Here is a 25919-nt window from a genome sequence, read left to right as displayed (position 1 = left end):
AAACTTATTACCCAGTTATGGTACAGGAAAAGTCTTACCTTCATTGTCACGCTGGGAATTCTGAGACCCGCTTACTCCTCTCTCTCTCTCTCTCTCTCTCTCTCTCTCTCTCTCTCTCTCTCTCTCTCTCTCTCTCTCTCTCTTTCCTTCTTTCTTTCTTTCTTTCTTTCTTTCTTTCTTTCTTTCTTTCTTTCTTTCTTTCTTTCTTTCTTTCTTTCTTTCTTTTTCTTTCTTTCTTTCTTTCTTTCTTTCTCTCTCTCTCTCTCTCTCTCTCTCTCTCTCTCTCTCTCTCTCTCTCTCTCTCTCTCTCTCTCTCTCTCTCTCTCAGGAAATTTTAAGCTCGAGAAAATTCTAATGAAACCCGATAATGATAGAGCGGGGGCCTGTAAGCAGAGAACAGTGAGTATCTTCTTAACTATATATGAAGAGTATCGTGCTGCATGTAAGGATTCCGTGAGGCAAGAAGTACTGGTGGCTGGTGGCCGTGTCAGTGCATGTGGGTCAGTGCCTGTATTCTGAAATGCTTTGCTCTCTCACCATCACTGCTTTCCAAAGGCTCCAGATGCAGATACTCGTGTTTTTAAGAGTATTTTTATGGTTCCGGTGATAGACTGGTAAGAATTCTAGTTTATTATAAGGAGCTGTCTTGTAAACCCGGCTAGTTGTCTCTGTTGCCTTGAAAAATTGTCGTGTAGTGAGAGGGATAGAGTCGCCAGTGTTCAGAAACGCCTTACCCTCTCACTAAGATAATTTTCCAAGGCCACAGAGACAACTAGTCCGGTTTTCAAGACAGTTTCTCCTTTCAATATACTAGAAATATTAGCAATCTATCTCTAGAAGTGCAAAAATATTCTTAAAAACTCGTGTGTCTTCAACTATAACTCTTGGAAAGTATTGATGGTGAGAGAGCAAAGCGTTTCAGAATACTGGCCTAGATGTACTGTGCTGCTGCTGGAATACACACCACACAGGAGCCTTCCATGTACACTACGGCTCGTCACTCATGTTACTCCTCTTGGTGACTCTTTTATTCCTTTTTCAGGCATGTTGGAGGAGTACGCCCCGGTAATGGGTGGCGTGGTGGCGGCGGCGGCGGTGGTGGCTGCTACCTACTACCTGACGCGCCCGCCCTCAGTGCCGCCCATGGTAGACCTTAACGAGCAGAGCCACCTGGTGAAGGAGGTGAGTACTGGTGCGCTGAGAGAGAGAGAGAGAGAGAGAGAGAGAGAGAGAGAGAGAGAGAGAGAGAGACCTATATTTTGAAACATCTGCGCCGCACCTTCACTATTTTCAAAGGGCTCTAGTTTTTAATCCCTTCGTTACTAGGGCTCTTTTTTATTATGAGATTTGTCTACGATTAGATAATTTTATTTACATTAGGAAGGGGCTGTGGAGGTCAGAAGATTAATGACCACTGTCTTCTCTATTTCAATACCCCACATGAATTTCTGAAGCTGGGAGGTATTTCTGAATATGGGGCAGATAGAGTTTGAGGAAGGGGAAGATAGTCGTAGTAGTAGTAGTAGTAGTAGTAGTAGTAGTAGTAGTAGTAGTAGTAGTAGTAGTAGTAGTAGTAGTAGTAGTAGTAGTAGTAGTAGTAGTAGTAGTTTAAATCGTTACAAAATCTCTTAATCATGTAATGTTTTTGAAATTTTAACATCGTCTTTTTCAACTTTAAGCGTCACGTGTCATCGCCGACCATTATTTATTTATCTTATTTAAAAAAAAAATATTTGCTTCATCGGGATATGCCTCGAAGCTCCACACGGGAAACCAATACTCGTTCACTTCCCATTTTCTTCCCCTCCCCTTCCTCTTCACCTTCCTCTTGCTGTCTCCCTTTCCTCTTCCATTTCTTGCTCCTTCTTCTCTGGCTCTTCCTCTTCATCTTCTTGCTGTCTCTCTTCCTCTCTTTGCTCTGTGCCCTCTATCTTTTCCTTTCTTCTTCCTCTTTCTTTTCTTGGTGTCTTTCCCTTTTCCTCTTCTTATTGCTCCATCTCTATTTCTTCCTTTCCTCTTCCTCTTCTCTTTGCTGTCTTTCCGTTTTCTCCATTTCTTGCTCCTTCTCCTCTATCTCTTCCTTTCCTCTTCCTCTTTTTTCTTCTTCTTGCAGTCTTTTCCTTTTTTTTCTCTCATTGCTCCGTCTCCTCTACTTCTTCCTTTCCTCTTCCTCTTCTTACTTTTTTCCCCTTTTCTCCCCCATTTCTTGTTCCGACTTTATTTCTTCCCTCTCTCTCCCCGTTGCCTCTCCTTCCCTCCCACTGGTGCAGAGGAGACGGTGACTGAAGCACGGGAACGGGGTATCATTACAGATCCTTTGAAGTAACCGCTGAAATGTAAAGTAAGAGAGAGAGAGAGAGAGAGAGAGAGAGAGAGAGAGAGAGAGAGAGAGAGAGAGAAAGAAAACTAACGGTAAATCTCTCATTGAACCAAATACAAGTCTAATGCAGAGAACGCGAGGCTGTAACATGATGTCTCCCATTATTGTCATTATCTTATAGACTCTAATGATACCAATGGCGGCACGTGGGCGCATGACACACTTGTCTGGCATTGCATGACGCTCCCTGCCCTCACTCCTTTCCCTTTGCCTGACGGTGGCGTGTTGCTTTCCGTGTTTCAGAATAACGTGTCACCTTTACTGTTTCCTCTCTCTCTCTCTCTCTAATGTGATTGTGTTGGTTTCTACGCGTTTCAAATGATGTGTGTGTCACCTTTACTGTTTTCTCTTACTGTGGTGTGATTGTATTGGTTTCCCTGTGTTTCAAATGCTCTGTGTGTCACCTTTGCTATTTTCCGGGTCTTTAGTCTGATTGTGTCACATTCCGTGTGTTTCAAATGATGTATGTGTCACTTTTACTATTCTCTGTGTCTTTATTGTGATTGTGTTGCTTTTCGCGTATTTCAAACGATGTGTGTGTTATCTTTACTATTCTCTGTGTCTCTCGTGTGATTGTGTTGCTTTTCACGAGTTTAAAATGATGTATGTCACCTTTATTTTCCACTATTCTCTGGGTCTCTAGTGTGATTGTAGTAGTAGTAGCTAAAGGAAACACAAATACATCAAATAAAGATCCGTTAAAGGTGCCAGTCCAGATAAAACACTATAAAAAAAAAAGGGACCATGTGAAGTCTCTTGAAAGTAAGTACATACTATTCGGGGGAGAGACGGCGAAGCGTTTATTAACCCCCTCAGAACCATGACATTTCACATTTATTCTGGTTACTATTTGGTGTTTTTATAGAACTTCAGAAACTTATGTGGGGATTAGAATAGTGGAGACTGGCCATTAAACTTCTGACCTCCATAGACCCTTCCTAATGTAAATAAAATTGTCTAATCATACCCAAAGCTCAAGGTAAAAATGTGTCACAGTACTGAAGGAGTTAATAAAAAAAACTTGTGTTGATATTATGACATGCAGTGAAGTAAGATCATTGTGTGTACTGGTAAGCTTGGCAGGATGTGACGAGGTGTCACGTGTGGAGCATAGGTAGTGTGGTAACATATGGCATGGTGCTACAGTAACATCCTCTCCTCTTGGGCACTTGAGAAACACTGAGATCTGAAGGCGAGATAGATTTATAGAAGGGGTCTTCCCTGTGCCGGCGAATGGAGCTCCTGACTGGGAAAACAATGCTCTATTATTCAGAAACGCTTTGCTCTTTCATTATGTCTATTTTCAAAGCCCACAGAGATGACTAGCAGGGCTCTCAAAAGTGTTTCTCCTGTTAACAATGTTGAAATCTTATTAATACGTCACTGCAATCGTAAAAACATCCTTAAAATTCAGTGTAACTTCAATAACATCCAGGTGTGACTATTGTGACGCGAGATAGCATAGTGTGTGGCGAGGTGTGGTGAAAAGTGTGTGCATGTGGTGTGATGAGTGATGAGAGGCTGGATAGGAAGACGCGAGGTGATGAGAGGAAACTTCTTCGGTTATTTTTAGCGTGCATTCATCCAGCGACTTCCTGAGCTTGTGGAGAGGCGAATTTCACTCCCTGTGCGGTGAGGGGGGGCAGGGGTGGCGGGAGGGAGGTCAGGAGGTGATGGCTGTGGTTTAAGGCTGAGCTGAGAGGGTTTGGGAGCTTCAAGTATGTGGATGGCTTGTTGTATACGGGAGTGGTTTCCGAGCTGCTCTTAAGGTTACTCTAGGACACACACACACACACACACACACACACACACACACACACACACACACACACACACACACACACACACACACACACACACACACACACACACACACACACACACACACACACACACACACACACACACAGGTGCACAGTTTTCCTAGTTCTTCAGAGGAGCAAATAAGGAGTGATGCGTCTCTTAGTCTTAACAATCCCGGTATTTCCTGCATCTGTCACTAAGGTCCGTACTCAGAAACGCTTTGCTCTTAATTCAAGGCCACAGAGATGATTAGCGGGGTTTTCAAAGGTGTTTCTCCAAATATTAATGAAGAAATCTTGTCACTCTGCCTCTAGAACCGTAAAAATACCTTAAAAGCTCATGTAAACTTAAATAAACCCTATAAACTCTCTTGTAATAGTGGAGGTGAAGCACAGAAGTGTTGAGAATACGAACCTTAATCCCGCCGTGCAATATACCAACCCTTGCATCACCTGCGCCCCAGCTGTCCCCCACCACGAGTTATGCAGTGGGAGAGCGTCTAATTAGTCCGGAATGCACTCTAGACGGAAGTTGGATTGGAAATAGAACTGTGGAGATAGAGAGGACTAGAGACAGGAGAGAAGTCTGACGCTTAGCTGTACTCAAGATAATGGTTGACTGTTCCTCTCTTTTCCTTATCATATGCATTGGTTGGGAGTAGAGAGCTGTGTGGTGATAGAGTAGAACCAGAATAAGGATCATATTAATTACTCCCTTCAATACTGGGACACATTTCTACCTTTGAGATTTGAGTACGATTATCCCATTTTATTGACATTAGGAAGAGTCTATGGAGGTCAGAAGATTAATGGGTAGAGTCTTCGCTATTCTAATCCCCACATAAGTAACTGAAGCTATATAAAATCAGCAAATAGTAAGCAGAATGAATGTGGAAACGTGTCATGGAAGTGAAGGGGTTAATATAATGGTGAGTGCGCCTTTTTTTCCTTATTACGTACATGGGTTGGGAGTAGAGAGCTGTGTGGTGATAGAGTAGGACTAGGGTAAGGATCCTATTAATTATCCCTTCAATACTGGGACACATTTCTACTTTGAGATTTGAGTACGATTATCCCATTTTATTGACATTAGGAAGAGTCTATGGAGGTCAGAAGATTAATGGCTAGAGTCTTCGCTATTTTAATCCTCCACATATGTAACTGAACCTGTGTAGAATGACCAAATAGTAAGCAGAATGAATGTGGAAACGCGTCATGGTACCAAATGGGTTAATTCATTGGTGTGCAAAAATGGTTTAGTTTATCCAAGCATATTTTCTTTGTCGCCTTTAAAGAACATGGATGGTAGGAGAAACTTCGATAAAACACGGGAGGGAACACTTGCCCTACTCTCTCATATTGTTGTACTCGCAATGTTAGTTTAATGAAAGCATCCTTGTAGATTTTAGAGGGAAAAGAAAAACTCATGCTGACTCAAAAAAACTTATCTTGATTTAGAACAAAGATTGGAAGAAGTAGAAGTAAGGAAGATCAGAATAACCACAATGAATATCTCAGAAATTTGAAAACACTCACCAATATTTCCCTGCCGCTTCTTTACATACAGAAGCCTCTGTTGAAGCTACACGTGTCTTTAACTCCCTTCAATACTGGGACACATTTTGACCTTGAGATTTGTGTACGATTAGACCATTTTATTGACATTAGAAAGGGTCTGTGGAAGTCAGAAGATTAATGGCCACTGTCTTCACTATTTTAATCCTCCACATAAGTTTCTGAAGGTGTATAAAATCACCAAATAGGAAACAGAATGAATATGGAAAAGCGTCATGGTGCTGAAGGGGTTAAGAGTGTTTCTATGGTTTTGGTGACAGGGCAACGAAATATCTACATTAGTAACAGGGGAAGCACTCTTGAGAACCCGACCTTTGTAAATAGTCGTTGTTTGAGAGGATAACGTTTTAGAATCTGGGTTTTGCTGATGCTGATAAGGGCGTGGTGAAGAGGTAATGGGAGTAGATTAGATTACCTTCAAAAGGATTGGATACCCTTCAAAAGGAATTATATTCTCTTCGTATGATTAGATTCTCTTCAAAAGGATTAGATTCTCTTCAAAAGATTAGATTCCCTTCAAAAGGATTAGATTCTTTTCAAAATATTAGATACCCTTTAAATGGATTAGATTCTCTACAAAAGATTAAATTCCCTTTTGTTGATGCTGAGATGGGCATGGTGAAAAGGTGATGGGCGTGGTGGAGAGGTGATGGGCGTGGTAGAGAGGTGATGAGCGTGGTGGAGAGATGATGGGCGTGGTAGAGAGGTGATGGGCGTGGTGGAGAGGTGATGGGCGTGGTGGGGAGGTGATGGACGTGGTGGAGAGATGATGGGCCTGGTGGAAAGGTGATGGGCGTGGTGGAGAGGTGATGGGCGTGGTGGAAATGGGTGTGGTGGAGAGGTGATGGGCGTGGTGGAGATGGGTGTGGTGGAGAGGTGATGGCCTTGTAGGTAAACCCGAACTAGCACTAGGCTACAGAAACCTACAGGAAGCCATTTAAACATTTAAAGCCACATCCTCAAACTACAGCCTTAGAAAACATGGAATACTCATCTAACCAATACAAAATAACATGAAAAATCATCGATACTCATTAATACGATAAGATTTAAATACACACTCCTTTAACCTTTAACCTTTCAGTACCATGACGCGTTTCGATATTGATTCTGCTTACTATTTGTTGATTTTATACCGCTTCAGAAACTTACGTGGGAGATTGAAATAGTGAAGACTCTGGCCATTAATCTTTTGGCCTCCGTAGACCCTTCCTAATAGCAATAAAATGGTCTAATTGTACAGAAATCTCAAGGTGAAAATGTGTCTCAGCACTGAAGGGGTTAATTCGATAAAATTTAGACACACCCTCATGGATCACAGCCTTTGAAAAACAGAATACTCATCCAATCAATACGAAAGACTTGGATGGTCACGAGTCACAGAAAAGCCTTGACTCACCCACAACCTTCCTCTCCTCCTCGCCTCAGACCAATGATTGAATGCAAGGCTGAGATGAAGGTCGATCTAAAGGTAAACGTGACATGGAAGTGATTTCTATATGAGTTCAAACGACTTGATATATTTTCCTCTCCAGCGTGAACTAGTTTGCAGAGGTGAGCGTTTAAGAGAGCTATAATTAGAAGTCTGAATTTATGGAAACTACCGCCATTCCTGGTTTATTAGGAGAAGGAAATATCATGGGTTAATTTTGTGTATAGCGTGGGTGGACTTCTCTTTTGCCCCCTTGAGAGGATGCATGGGGAGAGATAAAGTGTGTGTGTGTGTGTGTGTGTGTGTGTGTGTGTGTGTGTGTGTGTGTGTGTGTGTGTGTGTGTGTGTGTGTGTGATAAGAATTTTTTGCCGCTAGAATTTTGCACTTAATTCAAACAGTCATGTCAGAACCTGAAAATAAAACTCCTATAAAATCCTCAAAAAGAAAAAGGAAATGAAAAGAAAAGAAAAAAAAAAACAGGCAGTGAAATTAATTGAAAGCTAAACATAGAAGAATAAGAAAAGAAAACTATTATTTATTAGACTCAGAAAATAATTAAAAACAAAACAGCAACAATAAAAACACGGTGCAGGGAGGAGGAAGGAGAGTGACTGAGGGATAGAGGAGTATTAGAAGGAAGGGGAGTGCAGGGTAAAGGAAGTGGCGTGAGAGATGGCAGGGGAGATATTGTAAAGGTAACTGCAGAGGAAGGAAGGTTTTGATAGCAGGGAGTGATATTAGAAGGGAATAGGGGAGAGGAAGGGTGCAGGGAATGTCACGGGAGGAGTGTCAGGGGTAGGGTGTTGCAGGGAAGGGGCGGCAGGGGGAGGGGAGGGTTCACGACAGCGGTGGCGGGTAAGATGAACTGTTAAATTCTCGGTTCAGGTGATGGCCATCTCGCCGCGCCTTGCCTCGTTGGGCGGGCATGCGGAAAAACTGAGTATTTATGAGTCTGCATCAAAATAGTGTGCGAACTTTACTCGCGCGCCAGAGGGATGAGTAGAGGGCGGCGCGGTGCTTGGGGATGGTGCAAGGCTGTGGGTGGCGCTGCGTCACATGCCCAATGCGGATCCTTGACCTGCGGGTTTGTTACCTGTGTATGTGTGTGTGTGTGTGTGTGTGTGTGTGTGTGTGTGTGTGTGTCCTTGCTTGTGCGCTGTCTTCAACAAGCATGCTGAAGGATGAGGTGGGCGGCATGGGATGGGGCCCGTGGCTCCCACCTGGGCAGACAGACGGTTCAGTGCCTGACACTCAGAGGTGAGGCGGGCTGCACCCCGGGGATCGCCGGGTGGAGGGTGTTTATTCAACAGAGGTGAACATTCTGGAGCTGAGGGATCAGGCGAGCTCTGTTGGAAGCTGCCTTCAGTGTTTTATAAGCAACTCTCGTCCTGTACGCTGACTGCAATATCTGACTGCGTCTTGATTCCTCGCACTGATTTAAGATGCATAATATTTTGTCAAGATGGTGGTGGCGTCTCGATGACTAACATGCCTTAACGCGGCGGGCAGGGAAGGGGAGTAGGGGGGTACGGGCTGACTCGGGGTGTGTGGAGCCAGGTCTGAAGGGGCTAGGGTTCGGGCATGGTCCTCAGTGTGCTCTGGCCCAGTGTGGGTTGAACCAGCGGAGTGCCAACCTGCTCCTGGGTGTGCCCAGCGTGTGCCTCGCCGGGTGAATCTAGTGTGACAAAGTCTTGCACGGCTGCAGCCTCACGCTGTCGGGAAGGACTGTTTTTCCCCTCCTGCTCTCCTCCCTTTGGTCATGTGATACACGTGACTGAAACCACAGTGACTGGACTTCTTGTTAGCACAACCTGACCTTCCTCGGTCGTCGAGCAAGTGAGGCGCGAGTGACGGTGGCGAGGAGTTCGCCGGCAAGAGCAAGTCTTCACGCGCGGCACGATGGGTCCCAAGAACCCTGCGGAGGTCATTCCTGACCACCCGAGCAAGATATGCTACCGGCCGGTGCGCCTTCCCCTCCCGCTGGAGGAGCAGTCAGACGTTGTTAAAGTAAGTCCTGGACACCTGCGATCTTCCTGCGAGGAAGAAAATGCCTGTATCTGCTTCAGGAGTGAAGTGTCCTTATGTGGACATCAAGGTCATGGAGTGATATAGATTGTCAGATTGATTATTTTAGAAAATATCTGTGAGCTTCTCATGAAGCAGCGTTGAGGGAGTCACGCGACCCGCGCCGCGCCTGTCTAATGCTGATGGCAGGGCCTCCGTGTGATTGCATCACAGGCTGGCGTGTTACCTTGTTAGGTCAAGTGTGGATTGCAGGAAAGAAGCAAGTATTTTCATGATTCACACACACACACACACACACACACACACACACACACACACACACACACACACACACACACACACACACACACACACACTGCCTTCGAGTATGTGGCATGGACGAAACTTGGCACTATTACCTTCATTAAAAGTAAAGCAAGGGCGAGGAGGTCATAATTTCTGGTCACCGGAGACTTGAGGGGCTGGGCACTACAGGCCTGGCCTTCTGCACCATAAGAGAGCCCGTGAGATGGCATGACATAAAGGGTGGAGGGACTTGCCTCAACACCCTGTGGAGAACTAAATCTAACCTTTGATATACGCTCGGTTTGACCTGGCGTGGAATTGGGAGCGTGTGACGGTTTGTAAAAAAGAAGCAGCACACTCGTACGGTATATTCACGGAAATACATTTATGGTTTGAGGGTTAGGGAAGCGAGAAGAGCGGGCCGGCTGGTGCCACTCATCCGTAACACAGACGCAGGTTCTCAGCGGTAGGTAGGCAGACTGGCAGGAAGGCAGGTAGGCAGGCAGAAGCAGCAGAAGCAGGTCGGTGGTGGATGAGAGGCGGGGGACAAAGCCACGTGCTTGTCTCAATGTTTTTGTAACCCATCTTTGCTTCTTTTACGGGAAATGAGGGTGCTTGAGGGGAATACTGAGGCTGAGAAATGGAACAGAGAGAGACACGAGGGAGGAAGGCTGAGCTAGAGAGATTGAATTGAGAGGTAAATGTGAAGGAAGATGTTGAAGAGAAATAATACTGTCTTTGAATAAAAAACAAAAAAAACAACAACAACAAGGAATGAACGTAGTAAAAGAGGAGGAAGAGAAAGAGAGAATAATGAAATAGAAGAAAGATGAAGACAAGAAACAAACACCAAGCTGTAACAAGTATAATTCTAAAACATTGAAGTCGGAATTAAACCTTTTTTTCCTTTACTATCAGTCAATAAGCAAGTCTACCCTACAAGTTTCCGACGACGTGACTCCGTTTTCTACGCAAGACTTGCCAGGAAACGTGCAACTTGATGGTATCTAGTACAGTTTCCGTGACCACTCTCTCTCTCTCTCTCTCTCTCTCTCTCTCTCTCTCTCTCTCTCTCTCTCTCTCTCTCTCTCTCTCTGGTGTAAGCTGTGTATGATTGCATTATCTGACACACACACACACACACACACACACACACACACACACACACACACACACACACAGAGAGAGAGAGAGAGAGAGAGAGAGAGAGAGAGAGAGAGGTGGTGGTGAAGCCTCTTACCAGCCAGATGACACCACCACCACCACCACCACCTCCATCGAGGGAAAAATAAAACTATATTCGTGGTTTTCTCCCTTTTTATTTATTTATTTACTTACGTTTACAGATCACGAGTGCCAGGAAATGTGTGTGTGTGTGTGTGTGTGTGTGTGTGTGTGTGTGTGTGTGTGTGTGTGTGTGTGTGTGTGTGTGTGTGTGTTGCTATATTCATACTTTACTTTCGGCTCCTTGTCATTCCTAAGCTCCTCCTCCTCCTCCTCCTCCTCCTCCTCCTCCTCCTCCTCCTCTCACTGAAGGAAGGTTGCTTGCTAAACGTACCCAAGACACATATTTATCACATCTCACACACACTCTCTCTCTCTCTCTCTCTCTCTCTCTCTCTCTCTCTCTCTCTCTCTCTCTCTCTCTCCCCTATTTTGTTTTCATCCAGATTATTTTTTTCTCCTCTTTTTCCTTCTCTTTTCGCTTTTGTTTTCTCATTTTTCGTATTTTTTTATTAATTTATTAACTATCACTACTTCATTCATTCATTCATTCTCTCTCTCTCTCTCTCTCTCTCTCTCTCTCTCTCTCTCTCTCTCTCTCTCTCTCTCTCTCTCTCTCTCTCTCTCTCTCTCTCTCTCTGCCCATACGGTCCTTGTCATTATATATATAGCGACGGCCTCGAGCGACACACACACACACACACACACACACACTTGGACGAACCGTAGCTTAGCCTTCCCGTACCTCCTCCTCCTCCTCCTCCTCCTCCTCCTCCTCCTCCTCCTCCTCCTCCTCCTCCTCCTCCTCCTCCTCCTCCTCCTCCTCCTCCTCTTTTAGTTTTCTTTTTCCTTATCCTCCTCCTCCTCCTCCTCCTCCTCCTCCTCCTCCTCCTCCTCCTTCCCTTCGTCACACACCTGTATACTTGGCTAATATCCATCTCATCCACTTCTAATTTTGACTCATTAGTTCCTTACCTGCGTCTTTCTACGTGCCTTACCTGTCCCGTCTACCTGGTTCTCGGTGCTCCCTCATTACAGGCAGGTGGGGAGATGCCTTCGTCTTTACTGTCCATTCTGTGTCTGTTAATTTATATTGTGCTTGGTTGGGTTTTGTTTTGTTTGGTGTGGGTTAGGTTAGGTTAGGTTTAGTTGGGTTGGTTGGGTTGGGTTGGGTTAGGTTGGGTTACGTTGAGTTAACTTGGGTTGGGTTGGGTTGGGTTAAGTTAGGTTAGGTTAGGCAAGGCAAGGCAAGGCAAGGCAAGGTAAGGTAAGGTAAGATAAGATAAGATAAGATAAGATAAAGTAAGGTTAAGTTAGGTTAGGAGCTTTCGTCAGTGCCTCCCTTTCTCCCTTACTTTTCCCGCTCCCTTTCCCAATCTCTCTTTAATCTATAACCTTCTCATAATATTTTCCGAGGAAGTAAAGTTTCCTTCTAAAAACTCACGCAAGAGTCACGCACACAGGAACCTCATAACTCTGGCCACATATACGGATGAGCGTACCTGGAGACGTGTGGGTGGAGGGCCATGTGTTTTGATGGGCATTTGAGGGTGGTGGTTGGCTTATTGACGGATAGACACGGGCAGCTGGTTAGACTGAGGGTGTGGCGTGTTGTCTTGAATGTGTGTGTGTGTGTGTGTGTGTGTGTGTGTGTGTGTGTGTGTGTGTGTGTGTGTGTGTGTGTGTGTGTGTGTTGTAAGGGGAAGGTTTTTGGGACATTTGCTTCACTTCAGAGGAGAAAGTTTCTATTTCTGAAGCTGCGTCAGTTTATGTCATTAAGGAAGAGGAAGAGGAAGAAGAGGAGGAGGAGGAGGAGGAGAAGGAGAAGGAAGAGGAGGAGGAGGAGTGAAGAGGAAAGTGATGGAAGGAAAAAGATAAGAGAGAGAGAGAGAGAGAGAGAGAGAGAGAGAGAGAGAGAGAGAGAGAGAGAGAGAGAGAGAGAGAGAAGCGAGCGTCACGTATGAAGTAAAAAAAAAAAAAAATAGAGAAAGAAAAAAAATAGAAGAAAAAGGAAAGACAAGTAGAAGACGGTGATAAAAATGGATAGAGATAGAATATAGAAGCACAGAAGTAAGACAGAAGCAAGACGAAGGGAAAGAGGAGAGGAATGAAGAGGGTGATAAGGAAACGACGATCAATAATCATTAAAAAGTATTGACAGTGAATATAAGGAACTGTTTATGAATCATTGGTGACTTGGCGTGCTGTGGTGAGGCATTCTGGGAGGCACAGGAGGAAGAGGGAGTTGGAGAAAGAGAAAAGAAAGAATGAAGGGAGATAAGATGAGTGAGTGAAGAAGGTAGGAGGAGAGAGAAGAGAAGAGAGGGAAACTGGGAGGGAGGGAAAAGGAAGAGAAAGAGAAAAAAGAGTAAGTGAGACATGGAGGAAGTGGAAAGGAGTAGAAAGAAGTAGAAAGAGAGGGAAGAGAAGGAAGGAATGAAAGAGAAGGAGGGAGAGAAAGAGAAGGGAAGGGAAGACAGTACAGCAGGGAAGGGAATGGGAAGGAAGAGAGAGATAAGAGAAGAGAATGGAAGGCAGTGATGCAGAGAAGGAAAAGGAAAGGAAGGGGAGAGAAAAAAAAGAGAAGATAAGGGAAGGAAGGGGAGAGATGGAGGCAGAGAATGAGAGAAAGAAAGGAAAGAAAGTGAAGCAGGGAATAGAATGGGAAAGAAGAGAGAGAGATAAGAGAATATAAGTCAGTGAGGCAAGGAAGGGAAAGGAAAGGGAGGGAAGAGAAAAAGATAAAAGAAGATAAGGGAATGAGGGAAAGAGAGAGAAGAGAAGGGAAAAGTGAAGCAAAGAATGAAATGGGAAAGAAGAGAGAGAAGAGAAGGCATTGAGGCAGGGAAGAGAAGGGGAAGGGAGGGAAGAGAAAAAGATAAGAGAAGATAACGAAGTGAAGGGTTGGGAAAGGGAGAGATGGAAGAAAAGAGAGAGAGAGAGAGAGAGAAAGATAATCTAAAATCTTGCTCTATATTTGTTCTCCGTCCAGCAGTAAACCACTTCAGTAAATGAGTTAATCAGGTTACGTTATGTTAAGTTAATTCAGTTCACTTCAGGTCAGGGTAGAGGCAATTTGCTGGGAGATGGAAGGAAGGAATGTCACTAATCTTGGCGCCCACTCATTCTCCTGTAACGCAAAACAACAACAGCTCAGGTTAGCTTAGGTTAGGGAAGGGAAGGTTAAGTTAATTTTGCAGGTTATAATCAAAGTTACGAGGTTAAAATAATGTCTTTCTCTTAGGTTAGGTTAGGTTAGGTTAGGGAAGGTTAGGGAAGGTTAAGTTAGTTTTGCAGGTTATAATCAAAGTTACGAGGTTGAAATAATGTCTTTCTCTTAGGTTAGGTTAGTTTTGCTGGTTAGGTTAGGTTAGTTTAGAGAATGCTGGATTAGTTTTGCAGGTTATAATCAAAGTTACGATTAAAATAAAGAGTAACGAGGTTAAAATAATGTCTTTCTCTTAGGTTAGGTTAGATTAGTTTTGCTGGTTAGGTTAATTTAGGGAAGGTTTGATTAGTTTAGCAGGTTATTATCAGAGTTAGGTTAGGTTAAAATACTGTCTTTCTCTTAGGTTTGGTTAGCTTAGGTCAGTTTAGGTTAGTTTTGCAGGTTCAGAGTCACGAGATAAAAAAAATATCTTTCTCTTCGGTTAGGTTAGTTTTGTAGATTATCATCAAGGTTACGAGGTTGAAATAATGTCTTTCTCTCAGGTTAGGTTAGGTTAGGTTAGATTAGATGATATTAAATTAGTTTTGCAGGTTATAATCAAATTTACGAGGTTAAAAATTGGTCTTTCTCTTAGTTTAGGGTAGATTACATTAGTTTTATAGATTGTAATCAGAATTATGTTAAAATAATGTCTTTCTCTCAGGTTAGATGAGATTAGGTTAGTTTTCCAGGTTATAATGAGAATTACTAGGTTAAAAATAATGACTTTCTCTGTATTACACTCAACGCGCAGCCAAACCACACTCGGTACGCTCTACAGTACTTAGTAATATGAAACACAACGATAACATTAGAATTTGCATGTTAGTTATTGCTATTTATCGCTTTCTTTCGTTTTCTTCGTCGTTCTTATGGATGCTACACATTTTAGTATCTGGAGTGACTAGCGTAGAATTTTTATCATAATCGCCATCATAGTCAGGATTTGCAGTGCCAAGTCAAGGGAACTTTAACCCCTTCAGTGTCTATATTCATTCTGCTTACTATTCGTTGATTTTATACAGCTTCAAAATCTCATGTCGGGGGTTAAGATAGTGAAGACTTTAGCCATCAATCTTCTGATCTCCATAGACCCTTCCTAATGTCAATAAAATGGTCTAATCGTACACAACTCTCAAGGTAAAAAATGTGTCCCAGTAAGGAAGGGTTTAAGAAATTAGACCAATTTATAGGTAAGGATGATGAGCGGGAAGTGTTTAAGAATGGGAGACCTTTTGACTGGAGACGTAAAGAGGGCTGTCTCCACTTTGCCATGTTCCTCCTGGCGCCTCTGATCTGCTGCTTCTTCCTCCTCCTCCTCCTCCTCCTTGTTTTTTTTTCTCTCCTTTTCCCCCTCCTCCTTCTCTTTCGTCTGCTCTTCCTCTTTGTTTTTCTCCTCCTCCTTCTTGTTTTTCTTCTTCTTTTCCTTCTCCTTCGTCTGCTCTTCTTCCTTTTCTTTCTCCTCCTCCTCCTTGTTTTTTCTTCTCCTTCGTCTGCTCTTCCTCCTTGTTTTCCTCATTTTCCTCCTCCTTGTTTTTTTTCTTCTTCTTCTTCTCCTTCGTCTTCCTCCTTGTTTTCCTCATTCTCCTCCTCCTCCTTGTTTTCTTCTTCTTCTCCTTCTCCTTCTCCTTCGTCTGCTTCTTCTCCTGCCTCCATACACGTCTCGCTTCGTTATGGCCAGGCAGTGAGGTCCGCGAGTCGTATGGTTTATTTATAGCCTCCTGTGGTGTCTCGGTGTCTACCAAAGGAGCACTCGAGGCAGCGGCGTCGAGATAAATTTTCAGTGAAGTCAAAAGTCTATACGTTAGTGGGTCGCTCTGTCTGTGTTCATAAATGCTTCTGTTCCGTCACTGCCACTGTTTTCAAAGGGTTTAGAACATTCTTTTTTTCTGTCAATATTGTAGAAGTTGTTATTATGTCACTAGAAAGATTAACCCCTTCAGTACCATGACTTGTTTTCATATTCATTCTGCTTACTATTTAGTGATTTCATACAGCTTCAGAAACTTATGTGGGGATTTAAATAAAGAAGACTCTGGCCATTAATTTTCTGACCTCCATAGACTCTGCCTAATGTAAATAAAATCATCAAATCTTACCCAAACCTCAGGTGAAAATGCATCTTAGCACTGAAGGGGTTAAAAGAAGGTTCTCACGAGTGTTTCTCCCACGAATATTAGAAGTTATGTTTTTATGTTACTAGATTGATTGAACGAAGATTGTCACGAGTGTTCCTCCTATCAATATTATGGAAATCCTGTTAGCATGAGACCAGAGATGTGAGTGAATGTGATAGTGAAGAAATGAATAAGAAAGAGAGATGTGTAGAGGTGAAGATAGAGACAGAAAGAGGGAATAGAGAAAGGATGCTTGGAAGAGAGAGAGAGAGAGAGAGAGAGAGAGAGAGAGAGAGAGAGAGAGAGAGAGAGAGAGAGAGAGAGAGAGTTTCAGAATAATAGGTGAGGAAAAGAGTGAGGAGACTTGTTCGTTGTTTGTCTAGGTCAGGTTTAGTGAGGAGAGGAAGAAATTAGCTCTCTCTCTCTCTCTCTCTCTCTCTCTCTCTCTCTCTCTCTCTCTCTCTCTCATGCAGTTCCTCTCCTATTTTAAGCCGCTGTTGTCCCTCGAACGTCTAAATACACAAAGCACAAATATCAACAGCAATCATAGCGCGTCGTCTGTGATAAGGAGCTTCTAAAGGTTCTAGTTGAAGTGGCACGTGTCTGTAGCCCCTTCAGTCCCATGACGCGTTTCCATATTTCTTCTGCTTTCTATTTGGTGATTTTATACAGAACCTCAGAAACTCATGTGGAAAATCAAAATAGTGAAGACTGTGGCCTGTAATCTTCTGATCTCCATAGACCCTTCCTAATGTCAATAAAATGGTCTAATCGTACAAAAATCTCAAGGTTAAAAACGTGTCCCATGCAGTATTGAAGAGGATAAGGTCGATTTTTTTATTGTCCTAGTTGTATCTCTACATTAGTAACACGAGGAACACTCTTGAAGATCCGGCTTGGCATCTCTGTGGCCTTGGAAACTAGTGATGGTAGGATAGCAAAATGTTTCTCAATGTGGGTCTTATTAAGTGACCTGCGCCGCGTGGAGTGTCTTTCATAACACTGTGCATTCCCCCTCTGCTCCTCACGCTTCGCTCGATTGTGATTGACAGGCTCGCATTCTCAAACACCTCTGTGCTTTACCTCCACTATTTTTAAAAGACTTTATCTAAATTTCCACGAGGTTTTAAGGTCTTTTTAACGTTCTAGAGGTAGATTGACAAGATTTCTACATTATTAACTGGAGAAACATTCCTGAAAATCCCGCTAATCATCTCTATGGCCTTGGAAAATAGTCGTGGTGAGAGAGCAAAGCGTTTTTTTAAGGAGTTTTAATGGTTCTAGAGGCAGTGACAAGATTTCTACATTATTAACTGGAGAAACACTCTTGAAAATCCTGCTAATCATCTCTGTGGCCTTGGAAAATAGTCTTGGTGTGTGAGCAGAGCATTTCTGAATACCGACCTATGACTGAGAGGAACATGTGCTCCTTGACATTTATTTGCATCTACAACCTTGCGAATGACTGGCTGCCTCTCCGCCTCCTTCCCTCCCGCCTTGCTTACCTGCTTACGTGCTTACCTTCCTCCTTCTCCCCGATATAGACTCGTATTCGCTAAAGCTTTGCTCTCTTATTTTCCAAGTCTACAGAGGTGAATAGCTGTTAACCCCTTTAGTACTGGAAGGCATTTTTACTATGAGTTTTTGGTATGATTAGACGGTTTTCTTTACATTAGGAAGGGTCTATTGAGATCAGAATATTAATGGTCAGAGTCTCTACTGTATTAATCCCCCACGTAAGTTTCTGAAGCTGTATAAGATTACCAGTTATTAAGCAGAATAGATATGAAAACGTATCCTGGTACTGAAGGGGTTAAGAGTGTTTCTCCTGTTAGTAATGTAGAGATCTTGTTAATCTTTCATACTGTATCTTTACTTAGCTTTTCCTTCTTAGCCATATTGGTGTCTGACTGTGAACAAGATAGACGGAAAGAAACGAAATATCTTCTAATACCTGGTGAAATTAGTGGACGGTAACCTTTCTATGCTTCTCCCTTTTAGTTTTCATGTATTTTTCTTTTGGTTTGATGAAGGAGAAGAGATGTGTGTGCCTCGGCCATGCACGTCCATTGCCTTGAGTCATTCAGTAACCGGTACATACTAGACGTGGTGGAAAGGTGATGGATTTGACAGCAGAGAGAGAGAGAGAGAGAGAGAGAGAGAGAGAGAGAGAGAGAGAGAGAGAGAGAGAGAGAGAGAGAGAGAGAGAGAGAGAGAGAGAGAGAAGCAAACTGGGTGAATAAAAATGTTAGTTTGTCCGTCGCATCCTTGTGTGTGTGTGTGTGTGTGTGTGTGTGTGTGTGTGTGTGTGTGTGTGTGTGTGTGTGTGTGACTTGGCCAGGTAAGGAGGCAGGGAGGCAGGCAAGAGGGCACGCGAAGAGGAAAGGAGTGGGAGTGTAGAATGAGCTCAAACATTCCCCATCTCTCACACCATTTTTCCTCCTTGTAAGCAAACGCTGGGGAGAGGAAGACGAGGAAGTGAGAGAGAGAGAGAGAGAGAGAGAGAGAGAGAGAGAGAGAGAGAGAGAGAGAGAGAGAGAGGAGGAGAGGTGAAGCGTGAGTGATGATTCGGATGAACAGGAGTATGAGGAAGAGAAGGTAAAAGAAGGAGGAGGAGGAGGAGGAGGAGGAGGAGGAAGAGGAGGAGGAGGAGGAGGAGGAGGAAAATATGTGAGGAATATTATTTAGTGTAGGAAGGTTAATTTTTGCTTCCGCCTTGTAGTTATTGAGAGAGAGAGAGAGAGAGAGAGAGAGAGAGAGAGAGAGAGAGAGAGAGAGAGTCAGTCAGTCACATATACGGATTCAGATAGACAAAAAAAGATACAAAAACGATAGAATGCAGAAGTTAAAAGACATACATACATACTTGACAGGCAGACAGACAGACAGACAGACGGACAGACAAACATCTTACATTCACGTCACCTTTGATCAAGAGAGAGAGAGAGAGAGAGAGAGAGAGAGAGAGAGAGAGAGTATATTTCTACCTGGTCCACATGTGCCTTGCTTGGGACAGGTGTAAGATGTTAAATTTGGATCATTCGGGACATTATTGATCAAACCTGACTGACTCACCTCTTTGGCTTCTCTCTTTCCTTCTCCACCACCTCACTACTGCTCTGTTTCCTTCACTTATTTATATTTTTTATTTTAGGAATATTTCACAAAGGGACTGCCACGTGTGTTGTAGTCCTGATGGCTTCTTGCTGTGTCTCTTACTTTCATGCGTGTTTCCTTCTTTCCCTTCCTCTTCACCTCACTACTTCTCTGTTTCCTTCACTTATTTATATTTTTTATTTCAGGTAGGAATATTTCACAAAGAGACTGTTGTATTCTTGATGGCTTTTTTTTTGCAGTGACCTTTACTTTCATGCGTGTTTAAATGTTTTCCTCTTTCCTTTTCCCTCCCTCACCACCTCACCACCTCCCTGTTTCTCTCACTCATTTATATTTATTTAAGGTAAAAGTTTTTCACACGTGTATTGTATTCCTGATGGCTTTTTGCTGTGTCCCTTATTTTCATGCGTGTTGAATTGTCTACTTTTCATTAATATTTATACTCCTAAGCTGCTTCACTTTTGCATTTCTTCTTATTGTCTCTTTCCGTGTGTCACTTCACCTCATAACTTAATCGCAACAGAGGACAAACATACTGAATGCTGAGTTGTATATCGCACCTAATGCATTCAGGAATCTTAAGTTAATAGCATTTACATATAATTCTGAGCCTTCGTGTGTGTGTGTGTGTGTGTGTGTGTGTGTGTGTGTGTGTGTGTGTGTGTGTGTGTGTGTGTGTGTGTGTGTGTGTGTGTGTGTTTAAGTATCATTTATTTAGTGTGATCAATAACGTTATCTATATCAATCTGTTTCTCTGCCTGTCGATCTGTCTTTCTGTCTGTCTGTGTATCGTTCTATCTATCTATCTATCTATCTATTTATCTATCTATCTATATGTCTGTTTATCTGTCTATCTATCTACATTATCTATAAACTTATCTACCTATCTATATGTCTATCTGTCTATCTAACTACTTATCTGTGTGTGTGTGTGTGTGTGTGTGTGTGTGTGTGTGTGTGTGTGTGTGTGTGTGTGTGTGTGCTGGGAGGTATCGGCAATCAATACCACCACACTAAGGAAGCCATACAGAGTCTTTGTGGCCCTCGTTGGTCTGTGCAGGGCAGATGTTGGGGTGTGTGTCCGTGTGTGCGTGTGTCCGTGTGTGCGTGACTAAAGTGGGCGTGGGTGGGATGGGAGAGTGATAGGCGGGCGGTGTGTTAGTGTGTGACGGGAGAGGGAGTTAGAATTGATAATGTTTGGGTAAGGCAGTGTGTGGATATTAGAGGGTGTGTGGTGTGTAGGAGGGTCAGGGTGTGGGAGGTGAGGGACTGGATGTGGGTGTGGGTAGGAGGTGAATGCGTGGGTGGGAGATGAGGGATAATTTAGTCTATATTCTTAAAAGTTTTCTGTGGTTTATCTTCCCAAATTCTAACACGCTCCAGTGAAAATGATGAAGCCCAGCAAGATGTTTTCATGTTCCAGTGTTACGCTAGTATTCAGAAACGCTTTACTCTCTCTCTCCATGACAATTTTCCAAGGCCACAGAGACGACTAGCTGGGTTTTTAAGACAGTTTCTCCTTATAATAAACTAGAAATCTTATCAGTCCATCACCGAAACCATAAAAATACCCTTAAAATCATGAACATCCTCAACTAAAGCCTTTGGAAAGTAGTGATGGTGAGAGAGGAAAGCGTTTAAGAATACTGGTCTTAGTTTCACCAGGGATTCCACGTCACTAGTGAATATATCTATGAAAACCCGATTAGCTGATGAAAAAGAATAGAATAAAAGAACACACACAAGGACTTAACGCCTTCAGTACCATGACGCGTTTTCATATTCACTCTGCTTACTGTTTGGTGATTTTATGCAGCTTCAGAAACTTATGTATGAAATTAGAATTGTGAAGACTGGGGCTATTAATCTTCTGACCTCCATAGAGCCTACCTTTAATGTCAATCGTCTAATCATATCCAAAACTCAAGGTAAAAAATGCGTCCCATTACTGAAGGGGTTAAATAAACATAAGAACATAAGGAAAGCAACACGTGGCAATCTCTCAGTAAAACCTCGAAAAAGCAGATCTAGGTTAGGCGCCACCAAAAACTGCCAACGAGTTTATCTTCACCATCTTGTGCCCAGAATTCATTGTCTTAAACACGAGCATTATGTCTGTGGCTTTCCCTTCTTTTCTCCTCGTTCCTCCTTTCTTATTTCCTTCTTCCTTTACCTCAGCCACGGACTGTTTGGTATATTTCACGTCTCCGGTAACAGTAACGCTAAGTTGTTTTCTCAGCGTCGAGAACCCGAAGTGACTGACCTCATATTGTGCGTATATTTATTACCTCTTGCTCTAAAGTGGACTAGGAGGGAGGAGTTGTGTAGGGGAGAGAGAGGGGAGGGACAAGGAGGAAGTCTGGTGTCTTGATCCTGATCTTTATCATATGTAAGTTATACTGTGTTGATCTTTCGTGAAATTGTCAGCAGCAGGTGGAGATAGAGATAGATAGATAGAGAGAGAGAGAGAGAGAGAGAGAGAGAGAGAGAGAGAGAGAGAGAGAGAGAGAGAGCAGTAAGATACGACTTCAGAAGTGAGGGATTGGTTGAAGGGAAGGAATACGGAAGAGCGAAGAGAAGGAACCCTTGTGGTGAAGTAAGCATGAGATGAAAGTTTAGGATTGACTGATGGTGACAGAACGAGACAGCTGACCGGAGAGAGAGAGAGAGAGAGAGAGAGAGAGAGAGAGAGAGAGAGAGAGAGAGAGAGAGAGAGGAAATCGTGAAAAAAAATTAGCAGAGGAAAATGTAGTAGGGAGGACGAGACAGACGTTTACACTTGGTGGATTACTTGTCACCCCACCCCCCATCACCACATCTCCGTGCCTCTGCCTCCTCGTCCTCTTCCTCTTCCTTCCCTCCTCTTCCTTTTCCTCTTCCTTTCCTCCCCTTCCTCTTCCTTACCTCCTCCTCTTCCTTACCTCTCCTTCCTCTTCCCACCTTCTCCTTACACCATCCTACGTCTTCCCCGCCTCTTCTCTCTCTTCCTTGCCTCCTCTTCCTCTTCTTTTTCTTCTCTTCCTCTTCCCTGTCTCCTCCTCCTCTGTTTTGCCTCTCCTCTTTCTCTCCCTCCTCTTCCCTGCCTCCTCTTCCTCTTCCTCTCTCTCTCTCTCTCTCTCTCTCTCTCTCTCTCTCTCTCTCTCTCTCTCTCTCTCTCTCTCTCTCTCTCTCTCTCTCTCTCTCTCTCTCTCTCTCTCTCTCTCTCTCTCTCTCTCTCTCTCTCTCTCTCTCTCTCTCTCTTAATGATTGTAAAAGATGTAAGATATTAAAGGGAAAATTTCTTCTACACTCATCTAAGTCAAATTTGTTTATCACTTTGACTTTCCTTATTTTTTTTTTTTTATAACGAAGCAAGTTTTCAAGGAGTAAATGTTAAGGATTAAGCAGTTTTTTCGTGACCTTTGCATCAGTGTTGAAGGGAAGGTCGGTTGGTTGCTCTCACCACACACTCCGCTATAAACAAACCCGGTAGTGACGTCCATTTCCTTTGATCTTAATTTATGCACAGGTAAGACTTGCGCGTACATACATATACCTGGAATTCACTCAACTTTCATCCCTTTTTTTTTTTTTTTACCATAATTGCTGTTTGCATCTGTTGGAAAAGTGTGATTACGCGTGAGGTGTTCTTGAAAAGACTCACATACAGTTGCTCTCTCTCTCTCTCTCTCTCTCTCTCTCTCTCTCTCTCTCTCTCTCTCTCTCTCTCTCTCTCTCTCTCTCTCTCTCTCTCTCTCTCTCTCTCTCTCTCTCTCTCTCTCTCAGGAATTAAATAGCCAGATAAACAGTGTAAAAAAGGTAGACAGACAGAGATAGACCCAAAGAAGATAGACAGAGAAAACCAAAAGGAAATAAAAAAAAAACTGCCAAAAAGAAGATAGTAAAAGAGACAGATCACGGAGAGCTGGACGGATCAATGGGACGAGAGCCAGTAAGATGAGACAGGAAAGCGGAATGCAAAACAGATTAGCATGAAAACAGGAAGGTTGCGTCCCACGGTCACAGCCTTGGCCTAGTCTCTCTGCCCTCCCCGGTGTCCCATTCGTCTTACATGATGAGATCTCTCCCCTACTCTTGGCGCTGCTTCCTCTCTGCCTCAGGTCTCCCCTGGGCCAACCTGTGCCTGCCTCTCGGTGCATTGCTAAAGGTTCCCGCGGCAGGAGAAATCAACCCTTTTTGCAAGTCTCAGGGTTCACATCCCACACCCTTTATTTTTTATGTAAGAAGGAAAAGCTGGCCAAGTGCAATACAAAACGAGAAAAAAAAAAAGGCTAAGTTGCCAGTCCCTTTCAGGTCCGAGAAAGTTAGTAAAAAAAGGATAAATGTCTTCACTCCTTATCTTGAACTCACGAAGTGAAGCTATAGACGAGAGAAAAGCATTTACATATAGTTAATTCTAATATGTTCTCAAAATAACTTGCTTAACTCTTCGGCGCCGCTTCTCAAGGTTTAAGTCCCAAGAAAATGTGTCCTTCCTCGCCATAAACCCTCGCCTTGTCATAATAAACGCTGCAGTTTATCGAAGACTTCAAAGGACTTCATGAGGACCTCACTCGTTGTCAGAAGCTAGATTTTACTTACTTATTTCTCTCACTGATGCTTGGATGTATCTAGATATGTGTGTGTGTGTGTGTGTGTGTGTGTGTGTGTGTGTGTGTGTGTGTGTGTGTGTGTGTGTGTGCGTGTGTGCAAGTGTTTACCTACTTGGAGACAAACATAGAGGACTTGTGCTTAGGTTATGAGGTAAATAGAGTAATCATTCACGTTCAGGTAAGAGATAGCAGGTGATCTTATGTAAACAGGTACACAGGTGACCAGGTAAACAGGAGAGATACGTGTGTTCCTAAGGTGACTCATGTGTGTGTGTGTGTGTGTGTGTGTGTGTGTGTTTGAGATATTCTGAAACACTTTTTGTCTTCATGTCCACTACTTTTCAACGGGTTTAGTTGAAGTGACACGGGTTCTAAAGGGTATTTTTATGATTTTAGTGGGAAATTAGAGTAATGACCTTTCTACATTATGAATAGGGGAAGTTCTTAAGGGTGTTTTAATGATTTGAGTGGTAGATTAAAGTAACAAGCTTTCTACATTATGAAAAGGAGAAGTTCTTAAGGGTGTTTTTTTTATGATTTGAGTGGCAGATTAAAGTAACAAGCTTTCTACATTATGAACAAGGGAAGTTCTTACGGGCATTTTAATGATTTGAGTGGCAGATTAGAGGAACAAGCTTTCTACAACATGAACAGGGGGAACCACTCTTAAGAACCTTGGAAATGGAGAACCAAACGAGAAAACTGGTAACGAATAACTGAGTAAGAGAGTAACTGTATAACTAAAGGAGCGAAACTGAAAATACACGAGTTACTAAGAGAGAGTTGATGCGTAAATAGGCAACCAAGTGAGTGAGCCGAGTTGCTAAGTGAATAAGAATAATGCAAGAAACAATTTGGTGCTTGGAAGGTGAATTAGAAGGGGGGGGGTGGGGGAGGGGGAGGGGATGAGGTGTGCCTGCTCATTCCCTCCTCATCACCTGTGCAGACCTCGAGGCACACACACACACACACACACACACACACACACACACACACACACACACACACACACACACACACACACACACACACACACACACACACACACACACACACACACACACACACACACACACACACACACCTGCGTTTACTCCATTTGAGATTTCTTTTCTCTATATTTTTTTGTTTGTTCGTGTTTGGTGTAGCAACAGTAGTATTTCGTTTGTTTATTCATGCATTTATTTGCTTGTTCATCATATACTTTTCTCGCTTTACTCTTTGTTCTCTAGTTGTGTTTATTGTCCTTGCTTCTATGTGAGCTGTATTAAAATTAGAAGTAGATACAGACGTTTTCTATTACTTTTTATGCAAATTACTTCAGGATTGGGTAACAGTGTCCTTCACCATTTCAGTACCATGAGGCGTTTTCATATTCATTTTGTTCTTCCTCTGAATCCTCCTCCTCCTCATCTTCCTCCACGTCCTCTTCCATTGTTTCTTCACCTCCTTTCTTCTCTTTGGCTTACTCTGTGTTTTATACAGCTTCAGAAACTCATGTGGGGATTAAAGTAGTGACGACTCTAGCTATTAATCTTCTGATCTCCATAGACACTTCCTAATGTAAATGAAATCATCTAATCACACCCAAAACTCAAGGTAGCAATGCTTTCCAGTACGGAAGGGGTTAAGGTTAGGATCTGTAAGGTTAGGATCGTTTATTGAACCATCGCTGTGTCAGTCATCTCACACTTTCTCAAACTCAGAATACTCAATTATTTGCCCAAGCGTTAGTATTTAATATGGATGGAAGTAAAGTGCGGTGAAGCGAGCAAGGTATGAAGGCTGGCCACGGCGTCTCTCGTTTCAGGCGGTGCCACACACGAGGCTTCTCCGCTCAGGGACTGTTTTATTCTTATTTGTCCATATCTTGGCTAATCTGGCTCTTTGTTTACTTTGTTTATTTATTAATTTGTTTGTTTACACATTTAATTTTGTTTGTGTTCTTTGCTTTTCGCGTCGGTGTGTCTGGGCGGCAAGCACGTGGTTGGTGTGGCATATTTAGCACCTCAGGTGGCCGGGCGCGGCGGACGAGCCAACGAGCGCGGAGGTGTGTTGGGGGAGGGTGGGAGGGTCGAGGGGTGACAGGGGCGCACAAGGCCAAGTGTGCCGTTCTCCCCTTCACCCTTGGCGCCCTTCCTCACGCCCCCCAACACCCAAC

At 43.3% G+C, this 25919-nt stretch overlaps 1 protein-coding gene across 6 annotated transcripts in view; it reads left to right on the top strand.

Moving 5' to 3' along the window:
- LOC123505986 (long-chain-fatty-acid--CoA ligase 1-like) overlaps positions 1-25919 on the top strand; it is a 69750-nt gene that overhangs the window by 15353 nt on the left and 28478 nt on the right. For 5 of the 6 annotated variants that reach the window (XR_006675324.1, XM_045257792.1, XM_045257791.1 and 2 more), the window contains one exon: positions 1043-1182. Coding sequence is in view for 5 of the 6 variants with exons in the window: in XM_045257792.1 (XP_045113727.1) it covers positions 1043-1182 (140 nt within the window). In the remaining variant the exon portion in view is untranslated. Of the gene's footprint in view, positions 1-1042; positions 1183-8778; positions 9198-25919 lie in introns of those variants that run through there. The other variant, XM_045257794.1, reaches the window with a different exon arrangement.

The sequence above is a fragment of the Portunus trituberculatus genome, chromosome 19 (genome assembly GCF_017591435.1).
Source record: "Portunus trituberculatus isolate SZX2019 chromosome 19, ASM1759143v1, whole genome shotgun sequence".
NCBI lineage: Eukaryota > Metazoa > Arthropoda > Malacostraca > Decapoda > Portunidae > Portunus > Portunus trituberculatus.
This window is presented reverse-complemented; position numbering and strand designations above follow the sequence as displayed.